The following is a 22,083-nucleotide window of genomic DNA, read 5'->3' as shown; positions in this document are numbered from 1 at the left end:
TACCATGTGTTTTAACTCATATTAGCGTGGCAGAAGAGTTTATCAGTTTTAGGCAGATTATACTTATTTATAGTAGTTTTCTCGTCCCATTTGGTAGTAAACAAAGAACGTTCAAAGCATTGGAAAACCGACCTCCATAGTCCGTTGTTAGTTCAAAATACGTGTCCCGTATTCTCCTATCGTACTATATATGTTACTTGGCCCCAAACATAAGGTTTAACGGCCCAACTCTGGCCTAAATTCTCGGTCCTAAATATGTATTTATTTCATAAAACACAATCAGTGACCCGCTTCTGAAACGTTCTGGAATGGGTTGCGGAACTGTCAATCATTATTGACTGGCTTACTTATAAATTTAGAAAACCCAATCGGCTAGTACTAAAATGCCTTGAGGCAAAGGAGTTGCTAATTTACCAACTATAGCTTTTCAGTTTTTGCGCTTTCTGTAATAATAATAATCAGCGCCTACTTGACGAAAACTTAGCCAATTAAGCGCCGAAAACAAATCTACGTTTTACCCCCTGTGTTAAGTGTACTGCCAGTGTAGTTTTAGTTTTGTTGCTGTATTGAGTATGGATGTATACTATATAGTAGGGTGGGGGAAGATGGGACACCTTTAACACATATATTCCAAATAGCCTGATCGTGATTTCAAGAATTAACAACGGCCTGTGGAAGTCGTAAGGATACGGTTTCATAACTCTTTGGATGTTCTTTGTTTACTACCAAATGGAAAGAGAAAACAAAATTAATAGGTGTCCCATTTTCCCCATCCTACTATAGATATGGGTCAACAGCTTAGCTTACAAGATGGTAGCTGGTAAATTAGTAAATTAATATAAATCTTTTATAAGGTATTTTAATGCATTTGGAATACACAGCTCATACATTGCAGAAACATTATATAAAATGTATTTTTCTGTCTTTGTGACAGACATTCAAGATTTACTACACGTAACTATACTTTATAAGCTTTGGGTTTTGGATTAGCCATTTCAGCGTGTATAGTTTCTGCGAGCAGTGCAGGATCATATCCAGATGAATGGAATTAAGAAGAAAAAAATATCTCGAGGCATTATTACTACACCTCAGGTATGTGCGTGTGTGTTGTGCGGATTAAATAGTCTTTATACCGCTATAGCTTGTAAGGTGTTATACAATATGTATGTCGCAATACTAGTCTTACAAACTATGAACTATAGTAGTTTGGGGTAAGATGGCACACATTTATAGCACATAATTTTCAAATATCCGTATCCTGTTTTAAAAAATTAACAACGGTATATGGGAATGCGGTTTTATACTTCTTTAAATTGTCTTTGTTGACTACCAAATGAGACGAGAAAATAGAATAAAGGTGTCCCATCTTCCCCATCCTACTATCTGTTGTTGAGAGCCGACAATACGTAGCCCATGCGGTTTGAATTTACAAACGCGTTAAAGTGCGCGGTTAAATATTACAGTAACAGGAGTATACGTATAATACTGTCACTTCGTGCAACTTTAGTTGATGTTTATTATTAATATGATATAAATGAAAAGCAAGTAAACTATAGATGTTGAATCAGTTAGGTGTAAAACCTTGTTTTAAAATGAATAAATGGCATGTATTTGTATAGTCTAAAATGTCAAATTCCTATGAAGTCAACCACGCAGCCTACGAGAGATATATCTCTAAATATTTCTAGTAGACGGTGAGCCAACTGAATAAATTATATAAAATTGGTCAAAACGATCATTATGCTGTTGTTCATATGCAATTTTCTGCTTCGCAAGGATCAAGTAAACATACCAACTTACAATGAATATACCTTAGACAGACGTGATGTAATTGTAATAAGCAACAGTAAACAACTCTGTCATGTCTGTTTTTTTTGTTGATTAATACTGTTTGGTTGGCGTCATATACCTGACTTGCGTCATTGGTTTTTAGGGACAAGTGGCATAAACAAAGTGCAACAGCTTTATATATATTTTAATACGCAAATATATATTTTGTAATATATAGAAGGTGGTGGAAGTCGGGAAACCTTTGATATATGATATTCAAATATCCTGATCGTGTTTTAAAGAAATACCAACGGTCTATGGGAGTCGTAAGGTTATGGTTTTATAATTTTTTGAATATTCTTTGTTTACTACCAAATGGGACGAGAAAATATAATGAAAACGTGTACCATCCTCCCATATCCTACTATATAACGTTTTTTTTTTTTCGACGTATTATTAGTGAATAGTGGTCATCGTTTTGCAAATGTTTATGCTTGGCGAATCGCTAACAGATCATAAGAATCCGAGCCTGTCGTTCATTTTAAATGTTAATATAGCACGAGCATTTTTTATTCCTTTGCCGACAGGTTTCTAACACTTCTATTATGCACACCAACGCCACACAACTTTTAGTTGAGCGCATAGCGTATGTCTTATTTGGTAGAAACATTGATGTTGCAGCTATGAACTGTATATATAAATATTTCAGTACAGATACAGTATGCCAAAAACAACAAAAAGTAAATTTAGTCAAATGCGAACTGCAAATACGTTTGCTATCAGAGAGCTCTTTTAGAGTGGCGTGGATAGGTTTTTTTAATTCTGTATATATTTATTTGTATACCACTTATAATGGCTCAATAACAAAGAATGAAAGATGATCATCTCACTCTAATGTCTAACCTATATTACAGTTTTGAATTGGGTTTACATGACTACGAATGCTACAACTTTTTATGGGATCGCGTGCATTATACGGCATGCCGGAAGTTTTATATTCGTGACGCGTGTTTGACTAATATGATTTTAAGCAATATTCGTGAACTAACTTCGTGGTATGCAACTTAAAATTTGTCTCAGATTTTGGCTTCTAGTCACACGAAGTTTTATTCATCGGTTTAATATACTAGTAAACAACGTTTCGAAGTTTTAGTGGTATAGTACTATAGGGTGAGACAGCTGGAACCTTAAGCACATAATTTGCAAATATCCTGATCGTGTTCAGTTAAAAAGTGTCCCATCTTTCCCCACCCTACTATATATGTCAACTTCTCAACTAACTCTGGTATATATAGGTTTAATGCGTTAAAAAATGCTGTTTTACTTATGGTTTTAATGTTATATATACTAAAACTATAGAAAAGTAATCATAAAGTTGAAATACCAGAATTAAAAACAATCTGTAAATTTTGCCACGGGCGTCTTGCGGTTTCGAATTATAGTCATGCTTTTTATGTCAAGTATTACACTTAGCTAATTACACTTATAATTTCATAATAACAATTAAAGTGTGAATAAAACATGTCGTATTTGTAACTATGTTGCTAAAATATGATTAGAATTGTGTATAGCAGGGTAGGGAAAGACGGGACACCTTTAGCACATAATACCCAAATATTCTGATCGCGTTTTAAACAATTACCAGCGGTATAAGTGGGAGTCGTAAAGATACGGTTTTACAATTCCTTGTGTGTTCTTTTTTTATTACTAAATTGGACGGGAAATTATAACCAAAAAGTGTCATAAAATAAAATGCATAACATTAAAGATATGAATCGACACATTTTTTATAAAGCCACATTTAATTATTCCATGTCCGTGATATAAGCGTAAAAACTTAATCGATGACGTGTTACGTCACGAATAGGTGATAAACATCTACGTCACATACTCGTGTTGCATTTGCATTAGCTGTCACGTTGGCTATCACACATCACTTAGTCAGCATGCAGCGAATCCTTTACGCGCATGAATTTTAAATTTCGAAACTTACATTTGTATTAAACCGTTTTTTTGGGAGGAGGTGAGGACCTTGTGTAAAGCATATTTAACTGCGATAATAATATCTCGCCTTATCGCATTTATTCACGCGGTTCGTTATATCGCAATTATTCACGCAGTACTTTCTATCGCATTTATTCACGCTGTACAACAAGTAAAGTACAGTGCAGGCCAGAATAGCATAAATATTGTAGCATCTGTCATTTTCTCACCTTCCAAGTATACAAGCGGAAATATGCAGTGAAAAGCAGACACCATTCTTGTTAAAGATTCAGCTTAAGTTTAGTTGAGGTTGTTATAGAATGTAATAGACTACTTGTTATCTTGTTAGCGATAAACATATCTGCTATTTAGACACGGTTATTTGTAATATTCCATTTTCTGTTTTTGCAGCAATCAGTTGCGTAATTTAAATGCTGTTTAGGACATAATGAACATCACTTTAATTTACATTTTTCTTGTTGGCGGTCTTGTTAGTGTTGGCGGTAAGTTGTGACTTATACTTTTACATTTTTATAAAAAAAATTCTCCAGTACGTTACATGTTAGACTGGAGGAAAGTGACGTTAGAGGTTGGTAACTTGGTGTATACTAGTTATGGGTTAGTGGTTATAAGGGTTACTTTTTAGTCTTAGTGGTTACGATCAGACAACGTAGTCGTAAAGGCAGGATTCTTGACTAACACCATTTTTAGATATTATGCCTGGTAGCAACATTAACAGAGTTCTAATTATATACGATTTAATAATAGGTTGGCATCTTGTATGCGATTGCCACCGGAATCCGGGAGGTTGTATGAAGAATGGAGTCCGTTTAACAGGGCGATATACCTCGACTATGAAATGTAACGGTTATAATGATTGTGGGGATTGGAGTGATGAAAAAGACTGCTTCAGGAATTGTGGGAAAAAGAACCAATCTGATGCATGTAACTACCTTTTGTTCTTGTATTTATAACACGCTCATTTTCCATTGAATGCGATGTTTATGATTAAATTAATTAAAACAAGAGAAGCAACAAAACAATAGTCGTTAAAAACAGGCTATACTGATAAAAAATCACTAGTTGAGGAAAAGTTTCAAAAAGGCTTTCCTGCTAAACCTACAATACTTGGTGGTTCTGTAAAGAGACAAATAAAATATATGTCATCGTGTGTAAATTTTTCGCCTAAACACAATATATTAATTACAGGTTTTCAACGTGTATGCGATTGCCAAAGAGACCAAGGAGTTTGCATGAAAAACGGGATTCGTTTAAGGGGGCGTTACAGCGATTGGATGAAGTGTGACGGATTTAACGATTGTGGGGACTGGAGCGACGAAAATGACTGTATTAGTGAATGTGGCAGAGTAAATCATACGCCGTGTGATTGCCTTATTAATGGGACTTGCAATCGTAAAAACAGAGTCTATTACTGGGCGTGTTACCGGAGTTCTCGTGCCTGTGATGGATGGAACTATTGCGGGGATTGGAGCGATGAAAGAGGGTGTAATTTCACGTGCGGCAGGGATGAATTTCAATGCGACTGCGACAAAAATGGACAGCAGTGTCCTACTGACTCAAACTATATCTCGCACTGTTATAAACAAAGCGATATATGCGATGGTTATCCTCTTTGTAATGACTGGTCGGACGAGAAGAATTGTACATGCATGTCTGGGCAGTTAAAATGCGGATGCATACTAAACTCAACGAATTGTACTTCTAACTTGGGATGTGTAGATGTGAAATATCTTCTAGATGGATACGGTAGATGCGAAGATAAATCCGACGAAGCTTGTAAAAGAAAGTGCGTGAAATATGCCAAAACTTTGTCTCAAGGGTATGATAAATACGACACGAAATGTGGAGATGTTTTTCATTGTAGAAATGAGACAGAACTTCAATACCTTAAAGCACTTAACCGATTTGTTAAGCGAGATCTGAATTGTATTCCTGTACAGTCTTACTCTAGTGTGAACCAGACATATCTTGACCCAGAGTGGTGGTGTATAAAAGATTATTACGCCAAAGTCGGCTTGCAACAGTGTGAAGATAAGGGTTTCGTCATCGCCCCGAATTTCTGTAACGGGAAAGCAGATTGCGGCGACGGAAGTGACGAAATGTATGGCGTACCAGGGTTTAAATGCAGAGCAAAGAGCGAATATTTCCAGCTGAAGCAATCGTGTGTTCTTCCGCAAGTTAATCTCTACAACAACAACTCGTACTGTGAAGATGGCTCAGATAATTGCTTTGTTGATGGAAAGTTGGAATGTTTTCGTTGTTTGGATGGTAAGTTGATGATTTCAGGAGGGCAAGTTTGCGATGGAGTGATAGATTGCTACGATTTATCCGACGAATGTTTGTGCGAGAACCAAACCGTGTGCAATGACGTGTTGGGGAAGTCCCGAGACATCTGTCAATCAAACGAGATCATTTGCAATGGCGTTTGCATGAAAACCAGTGAAGTTGTATGCAACAACTCCATACATTGTAATGACAGTTTGAACAACAAGTTCTGCATGAAATCTAAAAGCGATCACCTAAAAGGGAGCGGGCATATAGTTTGTAGTGTGGACAAAAACAATCGGATCTATAAGAACGCAACCATGTGTGACGGTATTCCAGAATGCTACGATCGGGAAGACGAGTGTGAAGTAGGATGCCCGAATCAAACACACTTCTGTGACGTCGATATAAATTGTCATAAGCTGAAACTTACACCTGTGTGGCAAAAAAGTGGAGCCATATCGCTGTCTGCGAGAGAGTATTGTGACGGTCGGCCTGCGGTTGATGAACCAGGAGCAGTTCGTGTTTGTGGGTTCGGGTTTGACGAAGTCAACTGCACTGAACGATTTTACTGCACGAATTCGACTAAAGATGCTGTGAGTATAAAACAAGATTTGGTTTGCGATGGTGTGTATGATTGTACTGACGGCTCGGATGAATTAGAATCACTGTGTAAGTATTCCCGCTTCTACTGCCTCAATAAGCAACCTCTCTCTGTGGAAAGAAGCCGAGTTGAAAATGGAATTAAAGACTGTAGTGATGGTAGCGACGAATGCCCGGCAAACAGTAATAAAACCTCCGTGTTCTCATCCCCGTTTGAAATGATTGCTAACCCAGTGTTCAGAGCATTTTTCTGGGTCATGGGAATTGCATCTTTGGTTGGGAATGGTGGAGTCTTTCTTCACACGATGCTTTCACTATTAAGATTAAATCTCACTCCAATTAAAGCTTCTCTACATTGGTTTCTACTTAACCTGTCAATATCAGATTGCTTGATGGGCGTATACTTGGTTGCAATATCAGCTAAAGGAGTCGAGTACTCGGGTAAATATTGCTACCATGATGCTGAATGGCGAAGCAGCAATCTTTGTTCAGGGTTCGGTTCATTAACGATCATTTCATCTGAAGTTTCAGCTCTTACTATGTCGGTGATGGCCACGTTCAGGTTAATATCTATTTATAAACCATTCAAAATGAAACATGTCAAATGGATAGCATTTGTCATGCCGACAGTAGCAGTGTGGATTGTTGGGATTATTCTTGGAATATTGCCATTTCTAACTTCCAATTCTAGTTACTTTGTTGCTAACGTTTGGTTTCCAAATTATTTCTATTCTAAACAATTAATGAGCAAGCAGGAAATGTATTTACTGTACAATAACATAACCCGTCTGACCGGCGAGACCCCTTCTACGCTTAAGAACTGGGCTGATGTAAAGCGGAAGATTGCTGAAACATTTCAGGAACTTCAGATAAAAGCGGAGTTTGGATATTTTGGGGAAACAAGCGTCTGTATGCCCAAGTTGTTTTCCCATGCTGGTTCGGGGGCCTGGGAGTATTCTACAGCATTAATCTTCATTAACTTTTCCTTATTCATCTACATGGTTGCATGCTACTTGTTCATGTATAAACGAAGTACAAAAATGAAGTTCGACGCTCAAAGGGGCAGCAAGCTACAAAAAACTATATCCCTTCTTATCCTTACCAACTTTTGTTGTTGGATTCCAATCTGTATCATGGCTTTTGTGAGCTTGTCTGGCGTCCAACTTGACCGAATCGTGTACGTCATCAGCGCTGGAGTGTTGCTTCCTATAAACAGCGTCATCAATCCGATCATATATTCAGACATAGTGATGATTGTGGTTCGCAAATTAACAACACTCAAGAAACTAAAATCGAATGGAAGTACACCACATTCTAGGACCAAAATAGCTTTCATACCTAATTCGCAATAATGATGTAACATATGATTTCTTGTGATGTATATAAACGTTATTGTTATCGTTCCAGAATACTGTTAAGTATATATATATATATATATATATATATAATGCTGCAGATATATTTAATAAAGAAGTACTGAAGTAGTCAGCTAGTTTATTATGTATGTAAGGCTTTTCGGCCCAGAAACTTATAAAGAACATTAGGAAACCTGTTGTGTTTGCACCACGTAAAGAAAACGTTATATATTAGTAGGGTCGATAATATACATGAAATATATGGCTCGAACCACCCAAAAAATCCTACAAAATTTTGTTAACGTTTTTTAGTATTTATCATCAAGAATAACATATTAAAAATCTAGGAGAATCCGAGTACCAGACAGTTGTAATTTTCAAGATACCCTCCTCGATCCCCTAATACTAATTTCAGCATTCTAATCTAAACTAGGTATAGAGCAGTGGTATGTAGCATTCTTCTATACTAGGTTCATTGTGTTTTTTTTAATAAACTGTTTTTTATAAACTATACAAAGTTTCACCTTCCATACTGTGGCAGTAATCTAATATTATAAGGTAAAAACGAGTGCTTTGTCTAACGAGTCCATACCCCTACACGTCAATATCGCCAATACCAATATATAAAGCCGATCTGCAAAGACAATCTATTTTTAAACCTTTTTAACAAAATTTACATCGAACATTCGTATAAATATACACAGCACAGTTTTTTAAGTTACACTATTGATGTACCAACTGTTTTCGAGCAGATAAGGAATTAATGTTAATTGTAAATCGTATCAAAGTAGTTATGTTCTAAATCTAAACAAAACAGAATTTTTAAATAACAAGTCAGCTTCTTGTTTAGCGAAAAAAAGGCGACAATTTGATGAGAATTGCACTATGAATAAAAAGCACGAATGGTATATATATGTGTGTGCGCGTGTGTGTGTATACAGGAATGTAGCATTATATAGTACGGTAGGGGAAAGTATGGGACACCTTTTAATTCTATTTTCCACCTCCTATTTGTTAGTAAACAAAGAACATTCAAAGAATTATAAAATCGTATTCCCACGAATCCCATTAACCGTTGGTATTTTTTAAACACGATTATGATATTTGGATTTTCTATGCTAAAGGTGTCCCATCCTACCCCACAGTACTATATTCCATCAAACAGTTCTGTAGAGTTACTTTAAGAAAATCCAAAAAAATCGCAAAAACGTTATATACAGCTCGTTGTTCTATTAATAGGTGTAACACTTCTAATAGTGGTGGACGTAAAAGCTGACGAACTTTGGCCCTTTTTCTGGTTTGGTGGTGTTTGCTTTTTTCTCAGTTTCTCTACAACGTATCTTCCTACGTCTGAATATATGATTGGGTTGATGACGCTGTTTATAGGAAGCAACACTCCAGCGCTGATGACGTACACGATTCGGTCAAGTTGGACGCCAGACAAGCTCACAAAAGCCATGATACAGATTGGAATCCAACAACAAAAGTTGGTGAGGATAAGAAGAGATATAGTCTTCTGTAGTTTGTTGCTTCTTTGCGCACTGCTTTTCATTTTAGTGCTCCGTTTGAATATTGCAATATACACCACAACTAGGTACACAAACAGCACGAAGTTGAAACTAATTAAAGATATGGAATATTCCCAAGACGTTTCGCCAACTGTGACAAACAACGTCGGCATGCAGATACTGGTTTTACCGAAATAACCAAACTCCCCATAAATATTTAAATCCTGAAAAGTATCGGTTATTACCTGCTTTACTACGAACCAGTTCGTAGAAGTAACACCGTTGCTGGGTACGGAATAATTAAGTATCTGATCATGCAGATGTATAACCTCAGTTTTACTTAGTTCCTGCTGTGCATAAAAGTAATTTGGGTACCAGATTGATGAAACAAAATATCCAGAATCTGTTTTAATCAGCGGCAAGGCACCAATTGCTACTCCGAGTAACCAAGCAAATATTGTAGGAATTATAAACGTACGTTTTCGAATATTTGCCATTTCGAACGGTTTGTAAACTGACATCATTCGAAAGGTAGCCATCAGTGCCATGGTAAGAGCTGAAACTTCTGATGAGATGATCGTTAATGAACCGAAACCTGAACAAAGATTGCTGCTTCGCCATTCAGCATCATGGTAACAATATTTACCCGAGTACTCGGCCCCTTTACTCGATATTGCAATTAAGTAGACGCCCATCAAGCAATCTGATAGCGATAGGTTTATAACAAACCAAAGGAAAGATGTTTTTAAAGCTTCCGCCTTTCTAAGCCGAAAAATACTGGACACGATCACAAAAAAATTGCCAAGAAGCGAAAGAACTCCAATAACCCAAAACCCGACTCTAAAAATGGAGTTACCAATCATTTCAAACGGCGAAGAGAAAATAGAAGTCTTATTGGTATTCACTGGGCATTCATCGCTACCATCACTACAGTCTTTAAATCCATTTTCAACTCGACTTATTTCCACAGAAAGAGGTTGCTTGTTGAGGCAGTAGAAGCGGGAATACTTACACAGCGATTCTAATTCATCCGAACCGTCTTTGCAATCTTTCACACCATCACATTTGAACTTATTCTCAATGCTGATTAAGTTTAAGCTTGCATTTGTGCAATAGAATCGTCCTGTACAGTTAACCTCATCAAAACCGTAGCCACATGTGTATATGTGGTTTGGTAAATCAATAGAAGGCCGACCATCACAGTATGCTTTTTCAGTGAGAGATAGAACGCCTTCTTTTACCCAAAGTGGAGTGACTTTTTCTAAATGACACTCTAATCTTACATCGCAGAAGTGTGTTTGATTGGGGCATCCTACGTCACACTCGTCTTCCCGATTGTAGCATTCTGGAATACCGTCACACATGGTTGCGTTCGTGTAAACAATCTCTTTCATGTCTGTACTACAGAGAATATAACGAACGTTTGAATCATCTAAAATTGTATCATCGGTCTTGCAGTATTTATTTTGAAAGTTGTCATTGCAACTTATCGACCTATTACATATCACGGATGGTATTTCGACACAAACTCCGTTGCACAGGATTTTGCCTTGGTCACAAACACCTCGAGACTTTCCCAACACGTCATCACATACAGTTTGGTTCTGACACAAACATTCGTCAGATAAATCATAGCAATCTATCACTCCATCGCAAACTTGCTTTCCAGAAATCATCAATTTTCCATCCAAACAACGAAAACATTTCAACTTTCCATCAACAAAGCAATTATCTGAGCCATCTTCACAGTACAAGTTGTTGTTGTAGAGATTAACTTGTGGAAGAACACACGATTGCTTCAGTTGAAAATATTCACTTTTTGCTCTGCATTTAAACCCCGGTACGTCATACATTTCGTCACTTCCGTCTTCACAGTCAGGATTCCCATTGCAAAGATTTGGTCCAATAACAAATCCTTTATTCTCACACTGTTGCAAACCTTTATCTACATAGGTTTCAAAAGTACACCACCATTCTTCATAAAAATATTGCTTCTTTACATCAGAAAACCTTTGTACCTGAAAACAAGTCAGCTCTATCTGCCTTAGAACACTGAGACTTCGAAATTTGGAAAATTCTTCCTTGCTCTTGCAATGGTAAGCCGCCTTTGTCGATATTGTTTTCCCACTTCCAGTGTTATAATACAAGACACGACCCAATTCAATCGGTTTATATTCGCACGCCTCATCAGAACCGTCTTTGCACTGTGATTCCCCATCTAACAGAGAAGTCCGACCAACACAACCTAAATCAGACTCACAATTTGTAGAATCATTAATACATCCACATTTAAACTTGTCTTCGTCGCAAAGACAGTTTGTTTCGTCGGTCCAATCTGTACATTGTGGTCGCCCATCACATATCTCGGTATTATTATAACAGTGTGATATATAAACCCCATTATACACAGAGCATTCCGTCTTATTCTGATAGCATTCACACTTATATTCATTATCACCGCAAGTATAGTTACAATCTTTCTCATCCGTCCAATCTCCACAGTCATTCCAACCATCACAGGCAGCAGAAGCTTTGTAGCAAGGCCAAAACGCAAGTCGTCCTTTTCTATTACAAGTGCCGAGCAAATGACAGTCACATAGAGACTGGTTTTTCGCCAAGCAAGTACTAGAACAATTCTTTTCGTCACTCCAGTCTCCACAGTCGTTAAAACCATCGCAACTTTTGTTCTGAGTGTAAAATCCTTTCAGTCGAAGTCCAAACCGAATGCAAATTCCTTCATTTCTGTGGCAGTCACATTCCAACTCTTGTCCTGTGTATAATACAGAGGATTAAAGCATCTGAATTTTCTTTTATCTTTATTTGGCGGAGATACGGCAGTCGTTATATAGTAGCCTATAGGCCGTAGGGTGAGGAAGACTGGACACCTTTAGCACAAGATATCCAAATATTCTGTTCGTGTTTTAAACAATTAACAACGGTCTATGGAGATCATAAGGATACGGTTTAATTCTTTAATTTAGGTGTTTTTATTTACTACCAAATGGAATGAGAAAATAGAATGAAAAGGTGTCGCATTTTCTTCCACCCTACTATACTATATAGGTGTTCTGTTACCCACACCTGTACGCTTACGGGTTATACAACGTATGTACTTTTGTGGGTGAGCCATATACATAGAGCGTGTATATATTTATATTGAAATGTTTTGCTGGCATATAATTGCTTGACTTGGTGTATATATAGCGTATTAATTAATCTCCACGAGAAACCTGTTTGTTATATACTATATTTAATTGAGATGTGCCCTGTTTAGACCAGACAGTCTATATATGATTACATATATAGACTCTTAAACCATTATTTTTACTTCGAACGTTCAGTGAATGTAAACTTACCTTTTACGAAGAGAATCACAATAATAAAAGCAAACAAAAACCAAACATAACTCCAACATGAACGCGTCTTATTCATGTTTCATATACAAACTAATTTGGTAATCTGGTTACAAAGAAAACGCTTTTGTATAAAACGTGCATGAGTATAAACAAATTTTAATACGAAAGTTCTCCATATTCTATCGGTGGAGTCTTTAGCTAGGCACACGTTACACCTGGGGTGTAGATAAATTTCTACATTATCATATAACACCAAGGGTGCTACTACTATCTATACCCCAGCACTGAGGAAGTCTACAGACACCCAGTAAAATATATTCTGCTCCAAATGTGAGGTCGTAAAACACACCTTAAATTTAAGTTCGCATAGTTATTTCATTTATATCTCAGTAATATTTTAAACGGTAGTCAGGTCACTACCGCTTATACCTCCGCCAAACTTTAAAGCTTTTAATCTCGCATCTAGACTACCATCCCGCAATTGTAACTGCTTAAAATACTTTCTACTTAGAGACGTGATTTTCAAAACCACAGATTTTACAAAAATAGCAATAAATAATTCCATGATTAAGACTATAGTTAATTTAAAAAAACAACCTCAAACAAATATGAAATACTAAATAATTCATATCCCTTTATCACCTAAGCTAAACAAGTCTATTCGCTAGCTAATGGTAAGACTTAAGTTAATTGCGCAAGTATGCTTCTTTAAAGTAGGAAGTGCGTCTATACATCGCCATTACGTGAATTTCTGTTTAATTGTCCGGGTAATTGCTTTCGTTGTGTTTATACTCGGAATGAACCTCGTCTTGCTCAAAGGGATATACATTCGTTATATAACTTTTTTTTGTTATTTTCCGAAAAACATCATCACTACGTCAGAATATATGATTGGGTTGATGACGCTGTTTATAGGAAGCAACACTCCAGCGCTGATGACGTACACGATTCAGTCAAGTTGGACGCCAGACAAGCTCACAAAAGACATGATACAGATTGGAATCCAGCAACAAAAGTTGGTAAGGATAAGAAGGGATATGGTTTTCTGTAGCTTGTTGTCCCTGTGAGCTTGTTGCCCCTTCTTACTTGATGCTTTGACTTGCAATGAGTAAGATGATCGACTTTATCAATAAGTTAACGTAACCTAAATATGGCGTGCCTTCTAATACATTATAGACATTATTTACCTTTAATTGCAATGGAAAACATGATCGTCCAGAAAAGTACGACCATTTTGTTCATATTTAAAGCTTTTGGTCTCTACAAAGAACACAAACAGTAAATAAAAACACGTCTGAGCTCTTTGCTGTTTTCAAAAATATTTCAAGATCAATCCGTATGGTAGCGGCAATGAATCAATGTACATACTGATTTAACCAACTACTTACAACTTACATATAAGACAAAGTTTTATCATACCAACGCACGTACTATGTGCGTCTTGCCTATAAAACATCTGCGCGATCATCTATTTACCAGTTGTTTTTATCGTGCCCACACTTTTTATATGAATTTATAGGCGAAGGTCGCATGAAAATGCAACGTAGTAGTTAATAATTCTTTGTGACGGACGGACTGAAACTCCTTTTATATTTTATTAAAAAAATATATTTTATGGCGTTCGTGAAAACTTAAAAAGTTTGTGAAAACGTGAAAAGATAGAAATATGATCCAGAGTTTATACTTACAAAGAAAGAAAAAAAGATTTCAAACTGTGTGTCCGCATGCGAGAATATAAACGTTACGTTTCTGTTTTTTTGTGAGTAAATTCTTTAAAGGATTGCGACTTTTCTAAACCCAGCCTAACATAAAGTTCTCACGTGATCTGTCGCATTTATACCAAGTGGTGTAATTTCTGTTCACCTCTTACTCAACTTCCCTTTTCTTTCGTAGATTCTTCGCAACGTCATATATTATAACACTGTTGTGCTTAGTAGGGATTATAATATAATAACTCTTTGCAAACAACAAGTGGTTTTAGCTTTTCGAATCGAGAGCCTAAAATAGCGTTTTGCACATGCGCCATTTTAATAGAATAGCAGATAATATATATTTTAAGAAAGAAAAAACACAGTCTTCCTAAGTTAAACTAGCGTAACCAACGTGATAGAAAAGAATTTATATCTGCTTGGTTTGGAAGGCAGCAATTAAAAGCGGCCGTATACAATTTTCATAACTTTTCTTATATAGCAAAAACTTTTTAAAAAGTTATAATTTATGCGTTACTTGACAATAAAATACAGAAATTTACATTTTGTAGATACTATAGTATACATCATGTTTCTTTGTCGTTTGATTTACTTTTGCTGTTTAATCCTTTATGTTACAAGTGAAAACGGTAAGTCTTATATGTGTTAAAAATAAAGCTTAGGCCTTTATAGGATAAAATATAGTCTGCTCGTTGCCATGAGGTTTGTGAGTATACCATGGGCGTCTGGTATATTAGAAACAACTCGACAGTTAACAGGATGTGTATAAATACAAGTTACAACATGTACGTATCTATAGTCTAACTCTTAAACCAACATGCGAGTGTGTGTATAACCTTGGAAAATAATTCAGAGTTCGGTTCTTTACGCTTGTATAACGATTGTTGATGGGCTGTTTTAGATTCAATTAACTCTTATTTTAATGCCATGTGTAACACACAGGTGACAAAGAGTGTGCGTGTCGCCGTGAGAACAAGCCGTGCTTAAGGCAAGGAGTTCGACTTAACGGTGTTTACACACCGTTTCAAGAATGCGACGGTTATAACGACTGTGGAGACTGGTCTGATGAAAATAACTGCGCTGACCAATGTGAACGTTTAAATCGAACTCTGTGCGAATGCTACAAGAAAGGAAACTGCGACAAAACGGATACGATATTTCATTGGCCATGTTATACTTCAGAGCAAAAATGCAACCGATATAATAACTGTGGAGATTGGAGTGACGAAAGAGATTGTAATTACAAATGTGAAGATTTTGAAACACCATGCGGTTGCCATGTGAATGGTTCTAAGTGTGAAACTGTAAACGTGATAATTGAGAAACAAACAAGTTGTTATTCGGATTCATTGCGTTGTGATAGTTACCAAGACTGTAGTGACTGGAGTGATGAACGGAATTGCAAATGTGAACAACACCAACTAACATGTGGCTGTATTTTAACCCCGGATAACTGTACTTCAAATTTAGGCTGCATTTTAAAGCATTCAGTATTAGACGGAATACAGAATTGTGCGGATAATTCAGACGAATCATGTAATATGATACAGTATACATTTCGAAGACTTGTAGTGCCGTGGCTGCTCTTCAACGTGATTCCAAATCGTCTTTACATTTGTGAAAATCAAACCTCACTGCAACGTTTCACTCAACTTGTAGAAGTTAAAAATGGGACAGAGATTTGTAAACCTGTGCTTCAGGTTCTTAATTCAACATATTCCCACATGGATTGGTGGTGCACAAGGAACGATGTTTGGCAAAGTGGCGTGCAACAGTGTGAAGATAACGGAATCCTCATAGCTCCATTTTTCTGCAATGACAATAATGATTGTAAAGACGGAAGTGACGAAATGTATGACGTACCAGGGTTTAAATGCAGAGCAAAGAACGAATATTTCCAGCTCAAACAATCGTGTGTTCTTCCACAAGTTAATCTCTACAACAACAACTCGTACTGTGAAGATGGCTCAGATAATTGCTTTGTTAATGGAAAGTTGAAATGTTTTCGTTGTTTGGATGGTAAGTTGATGATTTCAGGCAAGCAAGTTTGCGATGGGGTGATAGATTGCTACGATTTATCCGACGAATGTTTGTGCCAGGATCGAACCGTGTGTGACGACGTTTTGGGAACGTCTAAAAAGAGCTGTCAAGCAAGCGAAGTCCTTTGCAATGGAGTATGTGAATCAATTCAAACTGTGATATGTAATAAGTCAATTAGTTGTAATGATACTGATAACATGCAGCACTGCACCAAAGTCAAACAGTCGAATGCTTCAATGGAATCAAAACGTCATTTATTCTGCAGCGTTGACGCAGTGGCTACTGGATACACGAACGCAACCATGTGTGACGGCATTCCAGAATGCTACAATCGCGAAGACGAGTGTGACGTGGGATGTCCGAATCAAACAAACTTCTGTGACGTCAGAATAGACTGTCATCGAGAAATGGTCGGCCCTTCTTTGGTCTTGCATTTGTTTCCGCCGAAATATTGCGACGGTCGGCCATTTTTATCCACTATTGCAGGCTGTGCGACTGGATTCGACGAAATAGGTTGTACAGATCGTTTTTACTGCAATAGTGCCTCAAACAATGTTTTAAGTGTCGGTAAAAATCTTCTATGCGATGGAGTCCTTGACTGTGATGATGGGTCAGACGAAGCCATGGAATTATGCAAAGATACTCGCTACTACTGCCTCAATAAGCAACCTCTCTCTGTGGAAAGTAGCCGAGTTGAAAATGGATTCAAAGACTGTAGTGATGGTAGCGATGAATGCCCAGAGAATACTTCAAGAGCCACTGCCTTTTCAAGCCCATATGAGTTAATCGGCAATGATGGTTTCAGAGGCTTGTTTTGGCTAATGGGAATATTGGGAATCTTAGCAAACATTTCTGTTGTTTTCGTGACTATAGTTCAGTTAAAACGAATGAAGTTGGAAGGGCTAAAAACTGCGTATCTATTCTTCGTTATAAACCTGTCAATGTCAGATTGCTTGATGGGCGTATACTTAGTTGCAATATCGAGTAAAGGGGCCGAGTACTCGGGTAAATATTGCTACCATGATGCTGAATGGCGAAGCAGCAATCTTTGTTCAGGGTTCGGTTCATTAACAATCATTTCATCAGAAGTTTCAGCTCTGACTATGGCGGTGATGGCTACATTCAGACTTAAGTCAGTATACCACCCATTTAAATTTACATGCATCCATCCCTATACATACGCGATTCCCATGATATTCGTTTGGTTAATTGGGATAATACTTGGCACGTTGCCGTTGGTTAAAACGGAGTTTGGCTACTTCGTCTCGTCAATTTTATTCCCAAACTATTTCTATTCAACCGAAATTATTTCAAAGAAGAATTTCTTGTATCTTTATACCGAGATAGCAGAATTTAATATCAGTCATACATCTTCAACGAATTGGAACGATGTCAAAGACAGTATGGCTAAAACATTTCAAGAGCTTGAGGTAAAAGCGGAGTTTGGTTACTACGGCGAAACAAGCGTCTGCATGCCTAAGTTATTCGTTCATGTCGGTGAGGCTGTTTGGGAGTATTCAGCTTTTTTGACAGTTCTAAACGTTTTTCTCTTTCTATATCTTGTTGCTGCATATGCCGCTATTTTTGCCCGCGGACAAAAAGTAAAATTGAAAGAAGCAGAGAATCAAAGACTACAGAAGACTATATCTCTGCTTATCCTCACCAACTTTTGCTGTTGGATTCCAATCTGTATCATGGCTTTTGTGAGCTTGTCTGGCGTTAAACTTGACCGAATCGTGTACGTCATCAGCGCTGGAGTGTTGCTTCCTATAAACAGCGTCATCAACCCGATCATTTATTCAGATATTGCGGTTGACACGATTAAGCAGCTCATGAAACGAGCTCAAGAGATCAGCGACACAGTTATCCCGCCGGACGTTTTAATTCTTTATAGAGTAACGTTTTTTCATTTGCGAATATGAAACTTTAAGTATTACCCGTTTTGTGCACTTTGTTTTTTGTATACTGTTTTTGTTCACTTACTAATAAAATTGTATCTCAATGTATTTTGTTGAGATGTTTTGGCCTTAAATAGCACCCCAATATTACGTCAAATAAATTCTTCAATGTTTTGAGTTTGATCTGCATCAGTGATTTCACGCGGCAATGTTTTTGTTTGGGGACCGAAATGTTAAAAATTTTGGAAGAAATTTTACAGCAGGAATTATCAAAAAACAGCCAAATTTCAACATTTTCATCGAACTTGGATAGTCTTTTAGGTGGAGGGGTTAAAGTTGGCAGCATAACGGAAATTGCCGGTAAACTAATTGAATTAACAGATGTATATATCGTATGTTAGGTCACTTTCTATTATTGTAAATGGAAACACGTAAAACCGACATGTTTTTTGCTTTATATGTTTATGAAGATCAGTTTTTACTACAATTGACCAACAAACAGAATATTTTAATTTTTCCAATTCCTTATTCTGTTATTCATAGTCAGAAAATGTGTATTGCAAGCAAACGTATTACAGTCTGTAAATTATAATTAAAAATAAAGTTGATGTTTACATCCTGCAAAATTTAGGGGTTATGGTCATTTTAAGATATATCATAGCAACAGAATTGGGTGCTAGTGAAGAATCTCCCCCCACCTTATTTCCTAACCCCTAGATTAGTGGGTTAGGTGTTGATGGTTAGGGGTTAGTGGTTATGGGGGTTAGTAGGTAGTGGTTATAGGGGTTAGCAAATAAGGTGGGGGAGGAAGACTCTTCATTAGCACCCAGAATTGTTCATGTTGCCTATTTTCAGGTGAAAGTAGCACTGGAAAGACTCAGTTGTGTTTCCAATTAGCTACAAATGCTCACATACACACCAAGTATGGTGGGGTGGGTGGGGAGACGGTTTATATCGATACAGAGATGACGTTTAAAACTGAGAGGATTGGTCAAATTGCTCAAGCAATGGTTCATCATTGTAAGTATAGCTTATAAAAAGTTATGGCACTGCTATGTACACTTTCGGCTAGTGGAAAGTGTTTGAAGTTGGTATTTGGGGTTTAATGATGAAAGGGTTAGCTGATATAGCTCGATAGTAATTACGTTTAGCGCTCAGATAATAAAGGAGTTTTTAGTAGCAGCAAAACTATGGTTAAANNTNATAAATAAGNTATATATACAGGATACAGGCACAGGTTTATCAAATGCTCAAGTGCTACTGTGCTATCATTGATTTTTGACAGGACCCAAATATTTACCATACAATTATAGTGAAACTTTAGCATTCTAATTTACAATAGTTCGTTTTCTACTTTTTCATAAGCAAAGTTCAACAGTGCACCATAGGTTATGAAGTACTAAATTACCATGGAAAACTAATCTTCTGCTAAAAGATTTTCAACCCCAAGTTTACTTAATGCATTAAAAATCCAAGAATCATTGTTTATCTAAATAATATATTTAATCCAGATTGTTTTAAAGTTTTTACCTCAGTTTTACTAGAGCAATGTTTTACAGTTGAAAGAACAAAGCATGCAACTGACATGAGTGCCGATACAGTTTTATCTGGAATATATTTATTTCGATGCATAAAAATGGTTCAATTACTTGCGGTATCTTATCAACTATTTGAATTTGTGAAATCTCACCCAAAGGTAAATACTAGTTTTATAGAATCCATATTGTTACTTGACCGAATGTGTCCACAACATGAAATCCACTGTTGTGTGTGAAGTTCTGACTGTGGCACATTAATGTCAAAGTACTTTGCCATGTAAAATGTGTAAACAATAGCGGTCCATGGTCGTTGCCATTGCAATTCTATATGGATGAGGTTACTGTTAAAACTTTGGCCCATTACCCTGCCCCTTAGAATTCTTTCATACATCTGAATGAAACATGCTTCATATGTGGCTAATGTGCAACTGTGTTTCCTAGTTGTTAGCATTTGCCTTGGATATTTTCTGCGGATTTTTTAAAATTGCTACATTGATGTCCTATTAAAATCAAACATCAAATTTTGGTGGCTAATTTAATTTATTTTCAGGTTAAGCTTGTGATAGTGGACAGCATAGCACAANGNNTGCGGGCAGAGGAAGATATGAAAATAAGAAACAAACTTCTAAATAATCTTGCTGCTAATTTAAGGAAAATCGCAAGTTTGCTCAATGTTGCTGTTGTGTTAGTTAATCAGGTAAATCCACCATTACATGTTTGTAATGATCTATTTTGAGAACTGTGGTAATCTATTGCCTTATTACTGTAACTATTACCCACCCAGTGTGCTAGGGCACTTGCACCCACATGGGCCACAATAGTAGCAGCGTGAGGCTCTGGAGTCTGGGCTACAGGCAGATCACTAACCGCTGTGTCATGGTGCTGTTTGTTAATAAATACCAAACAAGAATTATTCATACAAGTTTTGTTTTAAATAAGTAGGGTATGAATACCCATGTCCATTATCTAAACTTTAACATATACAGGTCACAACCAGATTTGACGAGTATGGAAACTCATGTATGGTTCCTGCTTTAGGTGAAAGTTGGTCTAACATACCACACACAAAGTTATTCCTGTACAAACTTCAAGGTCTCAGGTAAAAGTATTTTCAGTTCTCTGTTTTAATATTACATTATTTCGTTTCATATTTATTTCAATAACTTACAAGCATACCTTTTGATATTTATGTTTGTTTTTGTCTTTTTTTTGAGTTTGCATAAATCACCACCTTGCAACAATTGGGCTCTATATGAAACAGAGCCATGAGGAGTGGTGTAGTACTTGGCAATAATTCAAGACTCCTATTTAAAATTAATTACATTTCAGATTTGCCCTTCTTACCAAGTCACCCACCCAACCAAGAAGAAAAGTAAATTACGTGATAACATCAAACGGAATCCGTGATACAGCTCATGATGTATCATATGATAACATCATAAACATATCACAAAACACAACTGAGCAGTTACTTGCTAATGATCATGATGAAACAGCTGCTCCCGTGATAAAACAATCCTTAGTTCATGAGGAAGACATACAACAACAATGGATTGAATTGTCGCAGAAACAACTCGTAACTGAGGACGAACCTGACATTGTGACATCACAGTCAGTGTCCTCTTCATCCAACCAAGCAATTATAACATCACAGTCAAAAGGTTGTTCATTTAACAAAGACATTATGACATCACAGACAGAAAGCTGTTCGACCAGCCATGACATTATGACATCAGAACAAGTTCAACAACCTCCATCTCCAATTCTGTCCAGACGAAAATCTCGAAAAAGAAAACGAGTTTTAGATAATTAAAATAATATAGTGTCAAATATAAAAACCAACTTTGCCTTTATCTCAAGTCCTATGTAGGACCTTATCCTCTGACTGTTGGGATAATAGGCCAAGGTGCTCAAAAACCTTAGTTGGAAAATGTAGAGGTTTTCTTATTCTAACAATGTTTATATTTACTCAACTATATTTAAAATTTTCTTAGTGTTTTATTATATACATTTTGTTATTAAGTTCTATATTTATTT

At 36.7% G+C, this 22,083-nt stretch overlaps 2 protein-coding genes across 3 annotated transcripts; both read left to right on the top strand.

The window, feature by feature from the left end:
- The first annotated feature begins 4,028 nt into the window (after nucleotides 1-4,028).
- LOC108949707 lies at nucleotides 4,029-8,061 on the top strand. Its single transcript, XM_018812926.2, has 3 exons — nucleotides 4,029-4,256; nucleotides 4,522-4,698; nucleotides 4,963-8,061. The coding sequence occupies exons 1-3, from the start codon at nucleotides 4,202-4,204 to the stop codon at nucleotides 7,992-7,994; spliced, it is 3,264 nt and encodes a 1,087-aa protein (XP_018668471.1). The 5' UTR covers nucleotides 4,029-4,201; the 3' UTR covers nucleotides 7,995-8,061.
- Nucleotides 8,062-18,659: 10,598 nt separating this feature from the next.
- LOC100186140 (DNA repair protein RAD51 homolog 3-like) lies at nucleotides 18,660-22,080 on the top strand. Of its 2 annotated transcripts, XM_002130305.4 has the most exons (6): nucleotides 18,665-18,868; nucleotides 19,364-19,528; nucleotides 20,068-20,204; nucleotides 20,597-20,743; nucleotides 21,033-21,145; nucleotides 21,376-22,080. In XM_002130305.4, the coding sequence occupies exons 1-6, from the start codon at nucleotides 18,739-18,741 to the stop codon at nucleotides 21,857-21,859; spliced, it is 1,176 nt and encodes a 391-aa protein (XP_002130341.1). In that variant the 5' UTR covers nucleotides 18,665-18,738; the 3' UTR covers nucleotides 21,860-22,080. The 2 variants fall into 2 exon arrangements, with proteins under 2 accessions (XP_018668480.1, XP_002130341.1); XM_018812935.2 differs by lacking the exon at nucleotides 19,364-19,528 and having other exon boundaries at nucleotides 18,660-18,868.
- The last annotated feature ends 3 nt before the right edge of the window (nucleotides 22,081-22,083 follow it).

Source organism: Ciona intestinalis, chromosome 8 (assembly GCF_000224145.3).
Source record: "Ciona intestinalis chromosome 8, KH, whole genome shotgun sequence".
Lineage (NCBI taxonomy): Eukaryota > Metazoa > Chordata > Ascidiacea > Phlebobranchia > Cionidae > Ciona > Ciona intestinalis.
Note: the sequence above shows the minus strand (reverse complement) of the source record. Positions and strands in the feature narration are given on the sequence as shown.